Here is a 22,393-nt window from a genome sequence, read left to right on the forward strand (position 1 = left end):
AACTGTGTCAATGACGTGGACTGCCTGAGGTGGAGGGGCATGGTGTACCAGGTCTTGGCCGTTAGGTAGGAGAAGGTTCTTCCTCTGGTTCTGGTCTGGTTGATCCGTGGGATGGAAGCCAGGGCGAGTTGGGAAGAGCGGAGTTGTCTGGACGGTGTGTGGAAGTTGAGGCGGTGGCTGAGATATCCTGGTACTGCGTTGTGGAGAGCCTTGTAGGCATGTGTGAGGAGCTTGAAGGTGATTCTCTTGTTGACTGGGAGCCAGTGGAGTTGTCCGAGGTGTTGTGTCATGTGGCTGTGTCGGGGGATGTAGAGGACCAGTCTGGCACTGGCGTTTTGGACTTTCTGTAGTTTCCAGAGTTGCTTCCGCATTTCTGAATTCTGTGTGGAGCCATCTGAAAATCTTTTGAAGCAGGCAGAGTGTGTGGAAACAGGATGAGGATACTGCGTTGATTTGGCGCTTCACTGACAGCGAGGAGCCCAGTATGATACCAAGGTTGCGTGTGTGGTCCGTGGGGGAGGGGGTTCTTTGCGCGGCGGGCCACTATGAGTCATCCCAGGCTGAAGAGGTGGGTCCCAGGAGGACTAATTCGGTTTTGTCCGAGTTGAGCTTGAGGCAGCTGTCTTGCATCCAGGTAGCGATTGCCTTCATCCCACTGTGAAAGTTGATTGGGTCTGAGGTTTTTGAGGTCAGTTGGGCCTGTGGACGGTGTCTTCAGAAGGGGGTTGATCTCAGCGTATTTCCAGTTGCCTGGGTAGGTGGCGGTTTTGATGAAGCAGTTGATGGTGCGGTAAAGATGGGGGGGGGGGGGGGGGGTGATGGAGGCGGCTGCTTTGTGGCAGATGTGGTACAGGCAAGTATCCGATGGGGCTCCTGAATGGATGAATTTAATGGTCTTGAGTGAATTATCTGTGGTGAGTAGAGTCCAGATGAGCACAATTTTTTGGGGTGCAGCATGGTTGCAAGTGGGGGTGGTGGGCTTAGTGGCGGGGTCTTGGGTGTTGCAGCGGTCGTAGATCGGCCTGATCTTCTGGTGGGAGAAGGTGCACGTTTTTGCAGAGGTTTTGGGAGGGTGGGACATCTGTGGTATGGCAAACTCCTTGAGGATGGCAAAGAGTTCTTTGCTCTTGTGTGCGTTAGTGCTTATTCTGTCTGTCCGTTGCATCGGAATGAGGCTTGGACACGGCCCGGAAGGAGACTGGGCTCAGGAGCGAGACAGATTAGAAAATGTATGCCCTAACACCTTCTCCAGAGTTCAAGAGAAGCAGGAAGGGGGGCTATCCTGCCTAGACTCCTTATGATTCTTTCGGGCCTTACCCGTGGACTTCGACCGAGAAAAGGAGTGTCTGCAGGAATGGGATCTTAGTTTCAAACTGGACCGGTCACAGTGTGGAGACTTCTGGGCTTGGCAACATAAAGGTTTCCCTCAAGATCCCGTATGGACTTAGGGTTCATCTATGCACACTCACATCATCGGCTTTCGATAGTCCCTGCAGGGTTTAAACCCTGTAGCTTCAGGTGAGGACATTTCCATTGCACACTTGTTACAATTTGCTAATAATTTTAAAGGGAATACTCTCATTGGAGATAAGAGTACCTCCATATCCACGTCTAGTTGCACAGAAAAAAGTAACTGACATCAGCACACCTGGGTGGCACTTATATGCGTCTCTGTAAGTCACTTCCAGAGCGGAGTATCATTGGAACAGACCAGCACAGCACCACCTACCGGTGAGCAGGAATTCTGCATGAAAATTTCCCGTTCCAGTCTGACACCGTGGGAATATTCAAAAGATGAGTAAACTGCAATTAGAAATACCCATCAATATATGGGGACTCTAACAGCAACTCTGGAGTAAGCTGGGCGGAGTGCAAAAAAATACTCTGATGCACTATGCGGAGCAGCAGAGGGCGTTAGATAAATGCCGTTCGCAGTGATTTTCAGTGCCAAGTTCTTGTCCGCATCCTTAAATCATTGTGAATGGTACCATGCACAGTACAAGCAGGCGCTGCTTCCTTTCTGCCGTTTGAGTAGATTTTTACTCGAGCGAACGGACGGTTTCTGAAGCATACACGAACACTCGCAATGAGAAATCTGACCGCCCGCATTGAGAAATCTCGCCGGGAGGTTCATTTTCCACGCTCGCGCTCGCCAACTTGATGTTGACGATCTCAAACGAGTAAAAATCTCGCCGGGAGGTGGATTTTCCTCACTTGGGCTTGCCAACATGACATTGACGAACACGAACAAGCAAAAAAACTCTACCCCGCAGCACAAAGCTGAGTTTTTCGGAACTCTGTGATCTCCGCATAACACGAGTGCAGAAAACTTAGCTAGCGGGGCAGAGTTTACCGCCCAGACTTACTCTGGAGCCATTTTCTTAGAGAAATGGTTTCACTTTCTTAAGTAGATACAGCTGTGACAAGACCTCTTGGGTTTGTTGGCGGTGTACCCTGAGGGTGAGATTAATGACAAGTGTGAATCTGAGTGACTTGGCTTTGGGTCAAAGTTGGTGTTCAAACCTTTCCAGGTTCATATTGTTGAGCCAGTTATGAAGTACTTGTTGATTGTTGTTCTTGGTGAACAGCAGGAATTCAGTTTTTGTGGGGGCTTCAGGTAGGTACCGGACAACCAGGTCTGAATGAGGTGGAAACGATTTTTAGACGCGAGAATGTCTGAAGCAGACTAGACTTTCAAAAATAGTTGTATGTTGTTGATGTAGTGGTGATGTTTGGTGTGATCTGTGAGTAGAGCTGCAAGGGTCTCCTTATAGGGGTTGAAGCTATGGGGGACAAAGATGGAATCTTTGCAAACTCAGTGACCTGAAAGTGCCCCTAAGAATGAGCTAGTGTTATTGTATTTAAAATAGGAGTAGGAAAGAGCAGAATCACTTTTTACATTTACTTCAATTTACTGAACTTATTTATTGTTTTTGCAACAAAAAAAAACACTTTTTTGCCGAATATGAGGATTTAAAATTTGAACAGGTACATCAAATTAAGAAATGTGAGTTTTTTTTAAAGTTGTACTAATAAAGTCAGCAGGTGCAAGACATCATTGAACGACAGTGACTTAGCCTACCATCAAAAGATTCCACAGTGTGGATGATAGTGGATCATGTGGGGAAGATGACAGTGTGACAAGAGTAAAAATCAGCAAGTAAGAAACAGCATTTCTATTTTACTGAGATTAAGATGGAAATTGATAAACGTCAATATGTTATGTGCAGTATGACATGTTTAAAATTGTGTTGTGTGATTTGAGAGTAAGATGAAAATGAAAAAGATTCTAGTCATATAAGTTCTGGGTAAAAAAGAACAAACACTGCGCTAAACTTGCCACACTCTTCAGCAGCTAAGGGGTGGGGAGGAAATATATATTTTAAAAAATCACCAAAACAGCTCATTTTTTAAAAGAAAGCCCAAACAAAATTGCTATCATCACAGACAGGTCCTGGATGATGAATAAAGTTGCCACTTGTTAAAGACAAATGAAGACTCAGATAGTGGAGGTCTCAAAAACGTAAAGAGGAAATATGGCTACCTCAGCGCCTCAAGCGGACTGTAAACAGAATTTCTGTTGAGAGCAAGAGTAGCAGCGGTCAGTTCACAGGGCAGAAATCTGTGCAATCCACAATCGACAAATAAAGAGTACTGTTCATGAGACTTCTAGGAATTAAAATATTCATGGCACAGAGCAAGGCTTCCATCAGGAGTGCGGAAGTAACCTGTAGTACAGTAACAATTATATATAAATCCTTGGAAACACAAATGTCTAAAGATCTCCCGAGAAACCATTGTGATAACACCAGATCCAAGACATTTGAGCTTCTATGTGTGGGGAGGAGGGGTTAAGGGGAGAAACCCTGAGTAGATTGAGAAATAAAAGATTTTGTAGTCAAATTGAACCACCAACAGAGTATAAGGTTCTCATGACTGATTCTATACAATTGATTGATTTTGCTATTACACCACCCAAATGCCACTTCCTCCTTCTAAATTAATGAATAATGCATAGAAAGAAGGTTGACCACCAACATGTGAACTTCAAATTTTTGCAGAAAAAGCAGAGTAATCCACTCTACCCCTACCCCTTCCGACCCACACTACATGACTCGAGCTGCCTGGCAAAATCCAATGTAACATTCTGCCCAGAGTCTTCAAACAAAAACAAAATACATGCACAAATGTCTAAACCCAATACATGGAAAAAATAAGGAATTTTAAAATGTTTTCAAGTATTTCGCATTTCACATTTTTAACTAGTTAGTTTATGTCTTGCTTTGGTTAGACCAAGGTGGGCTTGGCATTCTCATCAAGCTTCCCAGCAGTCAGAAGAATGTAATTGTCCTTCAAGTTTGGGTGACCAAATATGAGGAATCTGGGACTTTGCTCATTAAAGGTGTCAGGTCCTACAAAAGTCTACACAGGGGTAGATGCAAACAGACCAGACTAAGCCCCCTCATCCGATGACAATACAAACATAGCAATCTTTTTTGACACTACAGTTAAGCAGCAAGGCCTCTGTCACATCTTGATTGAATGCAAAATTAGTTATATTGTCATTAATCAGAATGATATACTTCTGCTTCGAAATGCATCATAAAAAGGTGAGGCAGGAATGCCTCTGTATCCTATAGGGAAATTATGTTAGAGTTAACAAGAAAAGTATATTCCAATATTCTATGTGTCTAAGTTACAGCATCAGTTTCTATCCGATTGTCCGTATTTGTACTCAAAGTACCCAGAGCCACGAGTTAATGAACAATTGTACTTTTTGCCAAAGACTTCTTTGACATCAACGCACAAACTACCTTTGGTATTGACCATAAAAATTCTAATCCATCGAATCAACAGCACATAAAACATTTTAGTTGAAATACAAAGTTACAACTAATATGCAACAGTCTTTGTCTCGAAATTTGTTAATACATTCTGTTTTACCAAATCACTTATTTTCTTTTCACATGGGTAAACGAACATGGACTATCACAAGATTCATCTGTATAGTGCAAAAATTCACAAAAACAATCCTCATCAGTGATACAGAAGAAATTCTACCACAATTATTTCCATGTGCATAATTGTCAAAATTCAATATTAGGCCTCAACGGTGGAATTGATTGTACGGAGACTTTTTCTTTTCCCAGCACACGTAACCAGGAAGTAGGACAGCATTAGTACACCAAGGGCCATATTCACAAGGAACTATTGCCGACTTAACAACACTTTATCGCAGCCAAAGTTCCGATAAACTTATCGCCCCAATCACAAGCTGGTGTTAACAGCCCACAGCACCAGTTTACCCACGATAGCAGCAGCAAATAACATTGCCATGGATGACCCCCGCAACTATTGCTAATGAGATGCAGAGTAGGCGTTCCCGTGCCAAAAGCCACGACAACACCACTCCACAACGAACAGCAAGAACTGCGATAAGAACACAAACCAGGCGATAAGGCGCGTTAGCAGCAGGAAAATAACACCTGCTCTGACCTGGTGCTAAGTCGGACCACAGCCTGCACCACAAAAGGGAGCCCAGCCCACAGCCACATTGGAAGGGCAGCAGATGCCATGGAGCCACTGGTCATGCGGCCCAGACACCCAAGAGGGCCACAACACCCACCGCCACCACCCCAGGACCCCATACAGCACCCGGAATATCCCCACCCGGACCACCACCCAGGCAGCGCTGAAAAAGACAGCGGACCCCCAGGAAACACACCAGCCTCACAGACCCAACACCTGACAATGTCATTGCCCAATACAGGCTCAAAAGGACAACCATCGCACGCATCATGACCAACAACGCCCAACAGGCTGACGGCACAAACACAGCGGACAGCCAAGATCCCACCCCACACAAAGCTGCGGGCTGTGCTGCACCTGTTGGCCCCTGGTACCCCCCAACCAACACCCACCACAGTTGGAGGAGTCACACAGCCAGCCACATCCCAGTCCCTCACACCGGTCCTGGATATCACCATCAGCCTGGTACTCCAGTCCCCATACGTCCAACATAATGAGCAGGATCCGCTAGAGACCAAGCAAGGACCATACGCCATAGTTGGATGCACGCACGCGTTGGGGGCAATCCACAGCACACATGTCCTACCTGTGCCCACTGGTGACACAGCACACAATCACCGCCACAGAAAGCACACGTCTCACATCAATGTGCAGGCAACAACCGAACACTGTGGAACCTCCACCGATGTCGCCTACAAATTCCCCACCAGTGTGCATGATACCTTCATTCTCCGACAGTCCATCAGCACCCAGCATTACCAGGATGGCACCAAGGGAAATGCACACTCCCTTGGCAAGTACAAAATGAACACCTCACCCACCTGAACTCCACAACCATGCAACTCACAACACTGGCAATGCACACAACACAAAATCACAACCAACATGCAAAACAACATGCCCAACCACCAGACACGACAGAACAACTCACAATGGTAACCTGGGCAAGCAGTGAACATGAGCCATCAATGGCATGGCACCCCAGCCACACAAAAGCCGAATGTGGGGAGAGGTGGCAACCATGCATGTGTGGAGGTGGCAAGTAACCCATGAATGGGAAAGTACACAATGCCAAGAGTTGTGGAGATGTGCTGGACAGACTGCAGCATGCAGAACACACCCATATCCATGGCGACATACACCGCTGGTGTATGGAGAGTAGTGGATAGTGGACGCAACCACGTCACCCCAGTCAGTGGGAGAGTTTGCGTAAATGTTGCCCGTTACATCCCCCCCGTAAACATGAAAGGAGTGGGATGGCCCGGCGTACGCCAGGCCAGCGTAGGGGTGAGAATAAAAAGCACGTAGCCCTGGGTGTGGTCCTCTTCCGGAAAGCCCAACGTCCCTGCCAGGGCGACGCCACTCACCACACCACGAGGCCGACGCCGTCCTCGTGAGCGGAGTTGCCTGCGATCCTGTGCGCCTGCGGTACCCCCACCCTCTGGACCTCGAAGTCGCCAGGCCCGTCCCTGCGCAGCCAGGCCACACTGATCACCTTCCGACACCGGCATGTTTCAAGGAGGGCCCACCACATGCCTGCGCAAGCTCCAAGCCCGAGTGCCATGTCCTTGGCAGCCTCTCAGACCATCACGGCTTCCACGACAAAGGCCCGCTTTAGACCTTTCTCGTTGACGTACTCTACTGCCGCTTCCGGCCTACACTACGGTCAAGTAGGTCACACATTTGGAACTGAGTCTTAATTACACAATGGCAGAGTACATATGTTCATTGCAGAGTTGACATCAGTGTACTCCCTTCGACGTGGTGCCACCAACTCTGTACATAGCATCACAACCACAAGCGTCTGTGGGCCTTCGCGGACTATTGACCTTGGTCGAAGCTGCACACGAGTAGGTCACAGAATTGGAACTAAACATCGATTTTTTAAGATTACATATCTTCGCACGCAAGGAGAGGCGCGAGAGGATGACGCGTTGCAGCCCGGAGGGAATAGGATCATCGTTAAGGAGGTGATCGAACACTACCGACAACTGCCCTGTTGCCTCTAACTCTGTGCATCGCGAGCCAACGACAGGTGGCTGTGGGCCCTTGCTGACCGCTGCCCCCGGCCTACACTGCAGTCAAATAGGTCACACCCACCTTCGAATTCAGCCTCGATTTGTTAATGGAAGACTTCATGTCATTGTACAGGCCTCATCGCAGACTGCATCCCCTTTCAGCCCCAGTGCCAAGATGTCCATTCCCCGAGACCCATGGTCACTTTCTGGTTGGACTTTGGGTGCGACTGAGTGCATGGCCTTGGGGTTTTTGTCGCCATCATGGCGATAATACTGACTTTGTGGCGAAAACGAGGCCGTGGCATTCCACCCCACCATTTGCTGCTTCCGGAAAACATCAGACCTTTTGCCTCATGCCCTGGAGGACACCTTCCACTGTCCTCTGCAACATACACCTCGGACATTGATGAGGACCAGCTCAGGTCGCAAGACCCATCTGACTGCACCGCAAGTCACCGTCCCGTGGCAGGGTTTCTGTGCCAGCCGCTGTGCATCCGGGGCCACTAACTCTGTGCAGCTCACGTCAGGGACCCTGTCTGAATGGATATTGGATGACCTCTGTGAGGGTGGTCCTGGGGTCATCGACGCCATGTGCATGTGGCCCTGCGCTGACTACTGCCTCCAGCCTCAACTGCGGACCACCAGGGCTCACACATCAAATCGAATCCTGATCGGCCCGGATGCTGCATCACCGCAGGAGGAACACGCCACCTCCGCCAGGACAACCTCCAACCGCCATCTGCCAGAGTTGAAACAGTGGTCCTGACAAGCCTATGGAATTGCAAAACACCTGTTGTGGAAGCCATCATCAGACTGATACCCTGCTCAGCACTCCAGGTGCCACTGACTCAGTGCCCTACAAGCCATCGTCCGTTACTGATAGGGTTTTGTGCTGTGGAGAGGCTACGCAGCAATGTCAACTCAAGCAGTGTGGGAGACCTAGGACGTTGTTGAGGAAGCTCATGCAGGTCTCACACACCGCACTGCATCTGCATCAGGAATATCTCGAAGGGACACAATCTGAGACTTTTTCTTCACATGAGCGCGCTCATCTCTAGTGCCCCAACCACAGTGCACTGCAACTCACGGACACTTCTGTTTGCATGTTGTGTGTCCTCTGGACTTTCTCCGTCTCCCTCCATGTTGCTCAGCAGTTGACTTGGTTATGTAGGTGTTTTCAGTTCTCGTTGCATGAGTGTACACTGTTCAAGTGGTTGCCAGAACCAAGCACTTTGTGCGTGCTGGCTTACACTCACCCCACACACATCCAGCACGGGCGTCACTGTACATGTGGCCCTGCCAATAAAGCTGTGGTCTTGTTGTATGCATGAGGGCCATGGGCCTTACGAGATTACATTGTGCTGTGTACAGCGGATGCAGACATGTCACCGCAGGCAGCAGGTTGGAGCTTAAACATATCGTTTTGTCGTCACCCACTCAATTCGTAAGGGGAGTGGGCTGGGCCGTCGTAGGCAGAGCCGACATGGGTGTGTGACTGCTATTTGCGTGCCCCTGGGCGTGGTTCTTTACTGTGAATGAGCATCTGCATGTGTCTCTATGGCTGTGTGGGTCTCCTTTGTGGGGTGCTGGTGGTCCCTGAAGTGTAATGGACACCAAGGTATGTGATCTAGTTCGCCTTCCATGGGTTCAGACCCCAACCACGCCTGTTCGACCACCTCCTTTCGGCGTGCTGCAACATGGCACCGGGGTGCCATGTGTGGGTGGGTGAAGTGTTGTGAGCCAGCTGTGCTTGCGCGTGCTTCCTGCTGTGTGGTCTGTTGTAGGCTCGGTGTCCTCCTCTGAGTAGCTTGGCTTACCGGGTCCTGGTGGTGGGTTGCGTGGGATGTCCATGGTCTGTTGTAGGGCGTTGTTGTCGAAGGTGTGGTGGTCCTGTCCGGCATCACAGATGTGTTGTCTTGTGTGCTTTGCTGGAGGTGTTGTGTGCCCCTTTGCAATGTGAAGGGGAGATGCATGTTGACATTGTGCTGACATGTATGTTTGCGCATTGTTCTGGTCTTCATGCAGACTGTATGACAATGTACATTGTGACTCTTTGTGAGGTGCTGAATTCTGCTGCGGGACAGTGTACATTTGGACTACATGACGGATGTGAGGTCCTGCGCGTACATTTCCATTTCACAGTTTCCTGCTCTGTCAGATGTAGAAGGCATGTTTCTGTGCATGTGCGGAGCCAGTTGTGTCCTCTGTCTGCAGTGTCGGCTATGCGCATTGTACCATGTTGTCGTCAATGTGGGTGTGCTGTTCTTGCTATGTGTGTGCTGCAGTGTGCCAAGGGGATCAGGGACATGTTCCTGGATAACTGTGGGTAAGCAGTGTGCTACGCCTCGTTGTGCATGTGTGCCATTGTGCCATCTCCCCCGTCCCCCCAATCCGTCGGTTACTCTCCCTGTTGATGTTGTGTCAGGTCCTCTCGAGATGTGTCCGTACTCCCTTCTCTTTGCACCGTCTCCACATTGAGGACTGTGGCCTCGGTTTCCTCCAGCTCCTCCTGTGGTGCAGGACTGCCACCTCCTGTCGCCGTTGCTGCCTTCCTGTTGGCAGGGGATTTGTGCCTGGTTTCGGTTGTCACGTCATGCCGGCGCCTCTGCCTCCTGGATTGGCATCCTCTGCACTCCGACTGCATTCCAGGTGGTCTGCTTGTGGGTCTGTTGCTGGTAGTGTTCTGTCGCCTCCGTGACGCTGGTCTTGTTTTCCTGCGGTCTGCACCCCGTCTTTCTCTCCCTCTTCTCCTTGGCATTCCCCGACCCCGTTGTTCCTTGCTGGTGGTCTGTGGGGGTTGTGGTGTTTGCGTTGGCCTCTGCGAAGGGTCAGGTTGCATCCATGTTGCTATGTGCTTTGGCTCGTTTCTGGTGTGTTTCTGTGTTTTTATGGTGCATTTTCCCCACCAGACGCGTGGTTTTTGCAGGCCTGTGGCTGGTTTTCACGACTTTCTGTACGGTGATTGGCCGCGTCACATTTTTTTTGTGTTCGCGTTTTAGTAGCGTGGCATTGGATTTTGCGCGGCCATTTGATGCGTTATCTGGTGACTATCGCATGCTACCGCCGCGTTGTGAATACTTGGTTGGCACGGTGTAATTTTCCTGCAATGGGCTGCGATGTTGAGAGTTGCGTGAGGCACCTCTTGCGGTAGTTATCACACGTTCTTGTGAATATACCCCCAAGTTTACCCAAGAAAAAGTATTGGAAATTGTTTATAAAAATCCAAGCAAATCCAAATAAAAAAACCTTACTAATACAACTCACAATGTTCCAGAATAATATCTCTAAACTAGCATAAGGAACATCAGCAGGTGTGTGGCCGCCATGGTAATCTGCCCAAAGTCCCTGGTGCCACCAGCATTAGGAATTACTCATCACACTTGAAAAAAATGTGCATCAGCGATCCAGTAACAATTGTTATTAATTGCAGATTTAAGTTTGAATGTTGGTAAAAAAAACAATTATGGAAGACAGGAAAATGTAGAACACACAGCTCTTAAAAATGAGGAAGATCTTGCCCTTTCCTTTTCCTCAATCTATGAAAATCAGAATTGCGTTTTCATTACCTTTGCCACGTCCTCAATTGGGTCGATTATTCCATGTGGGAATTGAGGAGCTGAGCAGACTATCATTGCAGTATTCTTGGTAATTGCTCTTTTCAGTGCCTGAATAAAGATATAGAAAAAATGGTTTATATAACAAAAGTTAGGAAAACACAGCATGCATGGATGTAAGTTATGATGTAGCTGATTCTAAAAGTTTTAAGAATAATTTCTAGCGCAACTTTCTTGAAAACAGCCCTGAACAAATAGTACAATATATGGCTGTGCAACTAGGCAAGCAATGGATTACAGTAGTATTTATGGGAGACAGCATTTACAACGCTGTCAGTACCACGCGCGTTGGTAACAACGCGGACGTTACATCGTCCGCGTTGTTACCACGCATGGCATTACATCGCAAGTCGTTTCAATGACTTGCGCTAGATGGCGTGCAACACCATGGAATGAAACACCAAGGATTGGATTGGATTTTTAGTCCAACACATTCCCTGCTGTTGCGCTAACTGGAGTAGGAATAGTAATTAATACTATTCCTAAATCCAGCGCACCACCTAGTGCAAGTCGTAGAAACGACTTGCGTTGTATTGCCATGCGTGGTAACAATGCGGACGGTTTACCGTCCGCGTTGTTACCTACCGCGTGGTGTTACCACGCGATGTAACGTCACATATTTGCATTTATAATTAATGTTTATCACTGAATTCTTAAACACTGACAAAGAATCAAACAACTTCTTCGAATTTATAGAAAGAACTAAGTAATGCAAAAGCGTGTTTCTAATGTGCTGATTATTGAGCTGGAAAGTTGGTAAAGATGTGCTGATTAACTAGTGGTCTAGGTAAGGACAGCCTGCCACTATTGCTCTCCTTAGCTTAGTCACAAATACCACCAGGGCCTTCATGTGCTATTTTGGTGGAAAGCATAATCCGAAAAGCATAAGCCAGAAGTGGTAGTCTTTCCAAAGGTGTCTAAACATTCAACAAAATAGTACCGGCCTTCAAAGGGCTCATTAGGGTAGCGGTGCACTGGTTGCTGTGTATGGAGCACGAGTCTGTGCATTTGGCATCCCTCAGCTATTCAGATGTTCAAAAAACAATTCTGCTGTAAGCTTTTATTTGTCCCTCTCTCTACCTCGCATTTCTTCTGACAAAATGACTTAAGCACAGAAACAATAAAATCATCCATTCCAAGTTATGTGTAGGTGAACCCCGGAAATACCCCCAGCAAGTACTCACGCAGTGGGAGAGGAAGATGGGAATGCTCTTTAATGTTTCACTTTCGGTCAGACACAATAAAATACTTATTATGTTTTCGCCTTGGCTTTCAGAACAATTTTGAATCACTTGTATGTCCTTGTAATAACACCTCCAACCAGTCTACACTACATTTTACCCTTTTCTGTAGTTTATACCAAAATATGCACACAAAAAATTATTCCTTTTATTACAATTAGAAATCTGACACATTGCACTCAATCACTACTCTTTTTAAAACAGCTTCATGATTAAGAAACGTGTTTTTTAGGCAAGTTCTTGTATATGGGCAGCTGTAAACCCTAGAAGTTCAATGCACTTTGATTAAGTTGCTGTTTTTTTATCTGTATTCACGTTGGCTCCGAATAATATACTGTAGCATCGTCTTAGAAGAACTTTGAGAAGGTTCTTTTTATGCATGTTTTATCCTTTTTTACGTTGTATTTGTATATTATGACAGATGATGTACAAGGAACTATTGCGGCTATACTCTGGATGTTTTATATATTATTGATTGTCAATACTTTTATGGTTGCATATCAGCCGAATAAAGCTCGTCATTGATTGTGCAACGCCAGATCCTCGGACACAAACACTTTATTTACCTAAGGATTCTACCTTTTTGGATTCCCTTTGTCACAGATTCAAAATAATTAAATGTTGCTCTATCTCAATAAATTAAATCTAAAAGACTTCTTTATTGCAAGTAAATGCTCAGAAATGTGTTTCTGTAAGCTATACATAACTACATATTTTAAATTACAGGTTGCATGTTCTCTAAATCACCATTCATGCATGCTACTCGATACAATTGCAACAAACTGTTTATATGACAAGCATTCTTTACAATGATGTATTCCAGGGAAAACAGCATTTCCTGGACAAATGAACCATTATCTGCTTATACCTACATCAAATGAGATCAAACAAATTACATAATTAGCAAAATGATAGCATTGAGTATAAAAGATAGTATCTCAATTTCCATGGCATATATCTTCAAGATTTATCAACGTTTTAACAGTACCTTAACATTGACTTGCATAGTCGTCTGGTCCACAGGAATGTGTACCATCTTCATTCCGAAATAATGAGCTGCTTTATCAAACGCTGCATGTGCACTGGTCGGGGCAATTCTGCAACAATGTAAAGAGCTGCATTAAACAACTGACCCAAACTGTTGACACATTAGCAAATGAAAGAGAGAGGACCTTAGCTTGTTGCCACCCCAAAATGGTTAATACCGAATTTCGAAATAATGTTTAAATATTGTAAGAGTTATGTTTTTTGGGTGGCGACCTGTCAAATTAGAAGTGGCAAAGCCAATAGCTCTCGTTCATACAAGAGCTATTGGCTTTATCAGTATTTTTTTTTCATGTTGTACAGCAGCATGGCTGAAATTGTTTTTTTAAATCTGCGCGATGACACAAACAGCATTGACCATATCACAGCACTGTTTAAATTATTTTGACTATGCTGCACAACAGCCGCACTGCTATACAACATGGCAAAAAATAAAACTGACAAAGCCAATAAGTCTCAAAGGGACCTAAAACCCCGCTTGCTAATCAGAAAGCACACCCTCATTGCTTATCCAATCTTGGATACGGGCCAAAGCCTGTTTACAGAAGATTTTTTTAATGAATCAATCAGGCTTATGGGCCTATGATTGGTCAGGTTTGCCCGGTTCCCCTTTCTTGTAGATGGTAATATTTCCGCAGATTCTTGAGAAGGGGAAATCCCCATACCAGCCAAAATTGTTGCAGGTTAATATATGGCCCCTCAGATTTCTGGATTTTCCCTATACCATTCATTTGGCCGTCTATCTGGGCCCGTGGCACGACCAGGAATACAAAAATTAATAGATTTTAGCGTGTCATTTAACTAAAATGTCAAACTATTGTGCTTTGGGTTGGAATTTGTTTTCGTAGCCACATCATCACCCTTGGCTGTGTCACATTTAATAGAATAAAGCCGTCCAAAATGTGCCATCCATTCCTGGGGCTGAAAACAGAAGTCAAGAGCAGGTTTGCCACCATGTAGGCAGACTACAACTGTCTTCCAATTAAGCAGACCACAACTGTTTTCCAAAAGGACTTGTTATCTGTATTGGAGAGTGCTTCATGCAGGTTTGTCCATTATGCACTCTCCCATTCAGCTTTATTTAGCACCTGCCAATAGCAGGTCCTGCTATTGGTTATATCTGACTCTTGGCTATTCTACATTCCCCATTACACCAATTATCAGGGTTTGGGACGGTTTTCCCCTGCGCCTTTCTTCTCCCCTCTAACATGGGCTAGTAATTTGTTGTGACTAATAGCAAATTCCTCAATTATGACATGGAGAGAGTTTTGATAAGGACTCAGTCCACAATTACACTACCCTTAACCACTTCAAGTGCATCTGGATTTTTCACCACACAGTCCCACCTAATCGTTCTAACATTATTAGTGTACAAGAGGCAACCTATATCTTCATTACCATAGGTCAACTGACCAGGGGATACTTCATCCTGTAGTAACAGCCCAATAGCACTGTGGTCGCGGTCTATGCGATCAACTACTTTCATATCCACAATTGTAGGCCAAAGCTTGACATATGCCGAAAAATAGTCTATTTTACTTCTATGTCCCAACCTGTTGTATGTCATTTTGCACTGGCGATCAGAAGGGCATCTGATAGTAGTGGCTCTAAGATCACAGTTTAGAGCCAGGGCCAGCAATTAGCCTGCCTTTGTGGTCTATCTTACAGAGGGGAGATCTATCTGGGGTATGCCCCATTGAATATCCTGTTCCTGAGCTAGGTCAAATGAGGAGGCCGCCAATGGTTCAAAGGTGGAATTTATGTCCCCAGCTACCAATAGATTATCTTTACTGTTTTTTCTCCGGAAGTGCTTGCTCTAACATACTGATGACCTTGGTCTCCTCACTACAGTTCTCCACTTTGTTATATAAATTATAGATTATTAGTGACAGCCCAGGTGGAAGCACCAGCCTAACTGACAGTAGGTCGCAAGAGGCAATGGGCACTATTGATATTCTACACTGGTGTGTAGTTTTGATCCACATACACAGCCCTCCTGAAGGCCTGCCCCTAGTAAATTGGGCCGCATTCACCCAGAAGGATGTATATGCACAGCTATGATTGGGAGCTAGACACCACGTCTCCTGAAAGAGACAGATGTCAAACGATTCAATAAATAGTCCCCACTCATCCTCCAGCAATAGCTTAGTTAATCCTGCTACATTCCATGACAGCATTTTAATAGGGAGCTCATGGGGTTGTTTGGCACCATCGAAAGCAGAGGAGAATAGCTCAACAGTGGTACTTCCCCCATTGCATACAACTTGGGACCCAGTTACCGAGTACAATGTCTGGCCCATAAATCCATCTCCAGTAGCCTCTAGGCTTGTCCCCCTACTCACAGGTGGCAAGTTAGTCAGCAATTGGGTTAGTATATGTTGTGACCACTCTCCCTCTACAAGAACACTATCATCAATGTTACTACAGGGAGATACCTTGGGCTCCAGAGAGCGGGTGGCAGTATTCGTGGATGTAGCAGTATCATCTATTAGTTATGCTTTCTCTATGCTGGTACAGGAGGAATAAGAAATGTGCATTACATGTAGAGCACTGGAGGTGGGTCAAACTGTTTTAGAAGAGGGACAATATATGTGGCCTAGATTTTTGTTGCAGATAGAGCAATAATATAGCCTATTAATCAAACAAAAGACAGGTTTTTTTTGTAAACCACACATTTGGAACTCACGTATTTGAAAGTTCTCTAATATGTTGTAAAGCACAAAAATGAGGCACGGTGAAATTACTATTTGCATAGGATCACACAATTTGGTCAAGCAATGAAACTAGGATTTGATCTCAGATTTTGCCTTTTCACGCTGTGCAATTCAGCGACTATATAGGTAACTCTTTCTGACACCAAGGGTTAAAGTTTTATCTTTAATAATTTGAAGTTGAGAATAGAGCGTGGGTAACCGGCAGAATTCACATTTTATTTTGCGCAGTTTTCCACAGAGCCAACCTAGCCGAACGACATAAAAGTGCTTCACAACCACCACAGACTACATTATACCTTTTGCTTTCAGCCCAAATAGTTTTGCTGGGATTCATAGGACTCCATGTGTTTTGAACCTAGTTTCTAAAGATATATGGTCAGCAACATTTCCCATGTATTTTATATTCACCCTCCCTCCACCATCAAGCAGTCTGTCTTGGGTTGGCGCTAACCTATGTAAGTGCGGGCACACGTTCCTTATCTGATGTACAAGAAATCCCATATACATTATTTACTCGCATAATAGCTTTCTCAGACACGTGCCATGTTTTAGTCACACTACCTTTGTTTCAGGAGGTCATATGTAGTCTAGAACTTACTTATGCTCCACGCTGATTCAGATCAGCCGGAAAAATAGAATTTCCCTCATAAGGGGTAATGCCAAAACAATATATTACCTTCGCATATACTCCTTCGTGACTCACATTCACCGCAGAGAGGAGATGTTTCCAACATTTCTTCCCCCAAGATTGGTAGAGGGCGGCACCTCTCCACCGCCCCCAAACAAGGTGTGCTATACCCGCCCCTCCTACCCTCTACTGTGGCTTTAGCCCCCATCCCACCCACTGCTGTGGCTAAAATCCTCCATCCCACCCACTGCTGTAGCTAAAACCCTACATCTCACCGTCTGTTTTAGGTATATCCCTCCTCCCCATCCTGCCTGTTTTGGATATATCCTCCACCATTCCCATGTGTGGGCTTTCTAATTGTATGCCACTCGTTACTTCTGTGCTAGTCTCTTGCAAAACACTTATAAGGTCCCAGAGGCAAGACCTATTGACTATGCCAATGCTTGTTATTTATCCCAGATACAGCAGTTTTCTTCGCCAGCCCATGTCAGCATAATGCACGGCAGCACACCGTTACTAGACACACTCTAGCATTAGGCTGAAAACTTGCAGCATGTGTTCTTGAGGTACTACAGTAAAACTCCTAAAATAATGTTGCCACAAAGTGCTACCAAATGCATCTTTGTGTGCTGCATAATTTAGTTAAACACACAAGATGATGGACGGAATGTAGCACATTGGCAAACCATTCACCCCCAGTCACAGATCTGGGTTTAATCCATTGTTATTTTGTTCACCACGCCACCCCAGTTCAGACATGGCCATATGCAAATCAGTCTTGACCCTGTGCCTCATGGGAACAGTCCAGCCCGAACTGCCAAGCCATGTCTTCCCTGGACCGGAATCAAGCATCCTAGGACCGGATTCGGGGTTTCACCCCTCTTCAGCCAGGATAGCTTGACTCCAGTGGCGTAGTGAGCACGGGACCCACGTCTGGGCATACCCTTCCCACATAGGGCGAACAGCAAAACACACAAGATGGTGGACGGAATGTTGCACATTGGCAAAACATTCACCCCCAGTCACAGATCTGGGTTTAATCCATCGTTATTTTGTTAACCACACCACCCCAGTTCAGACATGGCCATATGCATAATTTAGTTAAAGCTGCCACATTATTTGGTCTGCCACCGGCTGCTCCATAATTCCAGTGACACGGTGTCTAATTTAGCTCACTTAGAGCTACAATAGCCATAGATAGAAAAGCCACAATAGTTGTAATAGTGGCCCCCATATCTCGTCCAAACAAGCACTACCCAGGCCATTAAGTCTGGTTCTTACGTGCTAATGCATGGTAGCACGGGCATGAACAAATGTCTGCATGCATTAACAAATTAAACCCCCGGCCTGATGCTTTTGCCAAAGCCTGTGTTGTTTTCCCTTTCCACTAAAAGCTACCTTACTGAATAGAAACATTTCAAACAACGCAGTTAGAATCTTCAGAGCAACATAAACAAGCATTGGCATAGCCAATAGGTCTCGCCTTTGGGACCTTTTAAGTGTTTCGCCATGCAACAGTTAATGTTGTTGCACCAAGGATATTGTGCTGGATAACTAAACACTTATAAGGTACCAACAAGGCAACAAGTTAGGCAGCGTTTGTGGAAAATGTGAGTTGAAATATATATGTGTATCACAGCTCCTTCATTCCACCTCCTTCGTGCTCTCACGTGTGGGTGCTTTTCGCGGGCGGTGTACCCGCAATAATGGCAGCTTCAACCTCATATTCCACTTTGAACAACAAGAAAGCACTCTGTGGGGCGAGTCCAAAAGTTTTTATTGTACGGACTCACGGTAACCAGACGCGTTTCGGCAGACGCCTTTATTGATGGTATTATGGCGCGCCAGAAACAGAGTCTTTTATGTCAATTACATTCACATTTACTAAACACTGAGAATAGACAATGTCAGCCATAAATGGCAGACATCTTGTAATGAGCAAAAGATTGTTCTCAAAGCCACAATGAACAGATGTACCTGAACAAATATATAAATGTTCGTAGACAGTATATATTCTGTCACTCAAGACCAATATAGCCCCCGAATGGGCCTATACATCCCAACCAAATGGCGTCATTGTCATCAAATTTCATTAATGCCAAACAATTCATCGATTTCATGTATATCGGCCTGAATGGGCTTTAAGTCAGTTGTAATAGCAACAACGAATTTAAGCACATTGCATTTTCAGCTAAAAAAAAAAAACTTTAAAAAGTTCCCTATGTTATTATTCGGTAAAAAATCCATCGAATATACATTACATCTTCACCCTGCATAAGCATTATTAATACCCAAATTATTGTCAAATTTATTGGAGTTCAAAATCAGATACCAAACAGTGACTTACGATAATCCCATAGGCATGGAACTATTCGCCTAAATGCACGGCAAGCTCCTAATTGGAATTTAGGCCGTCAGGTGTTTTGGTCTGGAGATCGATTATATACCTGGATTCCAGTCTTCTTAGACTGGTAACCCTATCTCCACCCCTTGGGTTCAACGGTACATGATCAATAGCAAAGAAAGAAGAGACCGGTCACTATTGTGCTTAGCTTGTAAATGGCGAGCTACCGGGTATGTCATATCTCCGTTTTTAATTGCCCTTGTGTGCTCGAAGATGCGCATCGTAGTCTGGTGTATGGTACTACCAATGTACCCAAGTCCACAAGGGCAATTAAGGCCCGTGTACGGAGTACTGCATGCAATACATTTCTTGATGTATTTAGATTTCTTTACACCTGGTAAGAAAGAACTCTTGCTCCCTGTGCAGGCTTTACACTTTCCGCAAGGACAGAACCCCTTTAGGTCCCCACTGAACAGTTTAGGTGTATCTTTCCTCATATAGCTGCTCGTTAGAGAATCCCAAAGGGCCCTTGCTTTTCAGAATGTTAACAGTGGTTGTTTTGGAATTTCCATTCCAATGACCGGATCCATTCTCACCAGATTCCAATTTCTGCATAGAATGGTTCGTAACATCTCGGAATCCTGCGAGAATGTAGTTATCATATGGAAACTACATTCATTGTTTTTTCAAGGGGATTGTTCTCCCAACAATTTATTTCTGGGGATGGAATTCACTCTCTTTAGAGTTCCATTCAATATTTGCTCACCATATCCACGAGCTCTGAATCTTTCAATACATTCACTTGCATATTTGTGATAGTCCACCTGCCTAGTATTGTTCCTCTTAATCAGCAGTAATTCCCCATAGGGGATACTGTTGATTAATTTGGGAGGATGGCCACTGCGGGCATGTGGGTTTTCGATACAATTTGGTGCAGATTTTGTTATCAAGAATACTGACTTCTAGATCTAAGAAATTCACTGTCTTGTCGCTAATTTCAGCATTGAATTTGAGATTCAAATTGTTGTTATTCAATATTTGAACATAGTCTATCGCCATTTCAGTTGTCCCCCTCCACACCAGGAAAAGGTCATCTATATATCTGTACCAGGCCACAACCCTGTTGGTCCAGACACTATTGGCCTCCGACCAGGCCACCTGCTCCTCCCACCTGCCCACGAATAAATTTGCGTAGCTGGGGGCGAAGCAGGTGCCCATGGCCGTTACAGATAATTGCTTGCAATACTGGTCCTGGTACAGAAAGATGTTACTGTGCAGACAGAATTTTAAGAACTCGATCAGCATCTAGCTATGCTCAAAGTATTTCAATGATCGATTCTTGAGAAAATAGCAAACTGCCTGTAAACCTTGTTGGTGCGATATACAGGTATATAGACTTGTGATATCCATCACAATCATCTGGTCACCATCCTGCCATATAACATCTGTTATATGTTGCAAAAAATCTTTAGTGTCTTTAAAATTGGATTTTAATTTCACCACAAAACTAGTTAAGAAGTGATCTATGAATATTGAAATGTGGTCTAAAAGGCTGCCCTGTGATGAAACAATTGGCCTCCCTGGTGGTTACAAGGCGTCTTTATGCACCTTGGGCAAATGATAAAAACAAGGGGTTACAGGAATTAAACGCCTCAGACTTAAATACTCCTCTGTTTCTATTTTGCCCTTATCGTACCAACTTTTCAATAACACATGACAATCAACAATACTCGTGTTGTACACAGCCCTACTCACCTTTTCATCAAATACTTCATCAGAAAGTTGGCGTAAGGCATCTTTATTGTAAGCATTAAATGTCTGCAGCACAACATTACCGCCCTTGTCCGAGGGCTTACAGACAATAGATGCATCTTCTTTAAGGCTTTTAATCTCCAAGTACTGCTTGTGGGTAAAATTACGCTTTTTTGACGAAACATGATCACACCCTTGTAGGTTCATTAGCTCCTTAACAACATTATCTGAGAACGTATCAATGATATCGTTGGGCATTTGTGTTAGAAAGATCGAAACTGGTATGAAAGGTGTCACCATATCTTGCTGCTCAAATCGATGAATTGTTTGGCATTAATGAAATTTGATGACATGGACGCCATTTGGTTGGGATGTTTAGGCCCATTCGGGGGCTATATTGGTCTAGAGTGACGGAATATATACTGTCTACGAACATTTATATATTTGTTCAGGTACATCTGTTCATTGTGACTTTGAGAAAAATCTTTTGCACATTACAAGATGTCTGCCATTTATGGCTGAAAATGTCCATTGTCAGTGTTTAGTAAATGTGAATGTAATTGACATAAAAGAGGGCCGTTTCTGGCGCGCCATATTACCATCGATATAGGCGTCTACCGAAACGCGTCTGGTTACGGGGAGTCCATAAAATAAAAACTTTTGAACTCGCCCCCGAGAGTGCTTTCTTTGAGAGAGATATATATATATATATATATATATATATATATATATATATATATATATATATATATATATATATATATACATATATATATATATATATATATATCCAGCTCAACTTTCCGTCTTAATCCCTTCACTCACGATCGGGTGCTTCCAACGCGGTGACGGACACCGCGTACAGTCCAAGCTCTCGGTACACCAACAGATACCAGCACTCACGGGAACAGTGTTCTGAATTTTTTATTTCAGCACTCACAGCAAAACGCGTTTCGGCTACCACCTTTGCCAATTGCAACCGGCGTCGACTTTCAGTGAACATAAATACATGCCTTGTCTCATGAACAACAACAGAGGACTTACTTCAGTCCTACGATGGCAGCCATTACTAAACATGCAAATCATTCTTACATTTGAATGCGTACATTGAAAAACAATCATGCCCTGCATGGGCATTCGTAATGGTTAACGAATTTCAACTTATAATTATACCCTGAATGGGTGATTGCTGCCATTGACTTAGTGCATTATTTAGGACAAATGAAATATGTATATAAAAAAGAACAGATATCAGATACATAGAGATTTATGACTACAAATGAACAGCCATCTCTTCCCCACTGTTCAAGCCTAGTGGCATCTTGGTCTGAGTATCGATGATATATCTCGATTCAAGTCTTCTTAGTCGCAACTGTCTATCACCCCCTCTAACATTGAGTGGCACATGGTCCATACAGAAAAAACTTAATTCTCTGTTGCTCTGATGGAATGATTCAAAATGTCTTGCCACCGGATACAATACATCCTTGTTATTAATGGCCCTTAGAT

General features: G+C 44.8%; 1 protein-coding gene across 1 annotated transcript in view; it reads right to left on the reverse strand.

Annotated features, from left to right (window-relative positions):
• Positions 1-22,393, reverse strand: part of SGPL1 (sphingosine-1-phosphate lyase 1) — a 416,168-nt gene that overhangs the window by 106,224 nt on the left and 287,551 nt on the right. Inside the window, exons 8-9 of the mRNA XM_085607136.1 lie at positions 13,391-13,499; positions 11,114-11,212 (exon numbers count right to left, since the gene is read on the reverse strand). Coding sequence (XP_085463262.1) covers positions 11,114-11,212; positions 13,391-13,499 — 208 coding nt within the window. The remainder of the gene's footprint in view (positions 1-11,113; positions 11,213-13,390; positions 13,500-22,393) is intronic.

Source organism: Triturus cristatus, chromosome 1_2, assembly GCF_964204655.1.
Source record: "Triturus cristatus chromosome 1_2, aTriCri1.1, whole genome shotgun sequence".
NCBI classification, from domain to species: domain Eukaryota; kingdom Metazoa; phylum Chordata; class Amphibia; order Caudata; family Salamandridae; genus Triturus; species Triturus cristatus.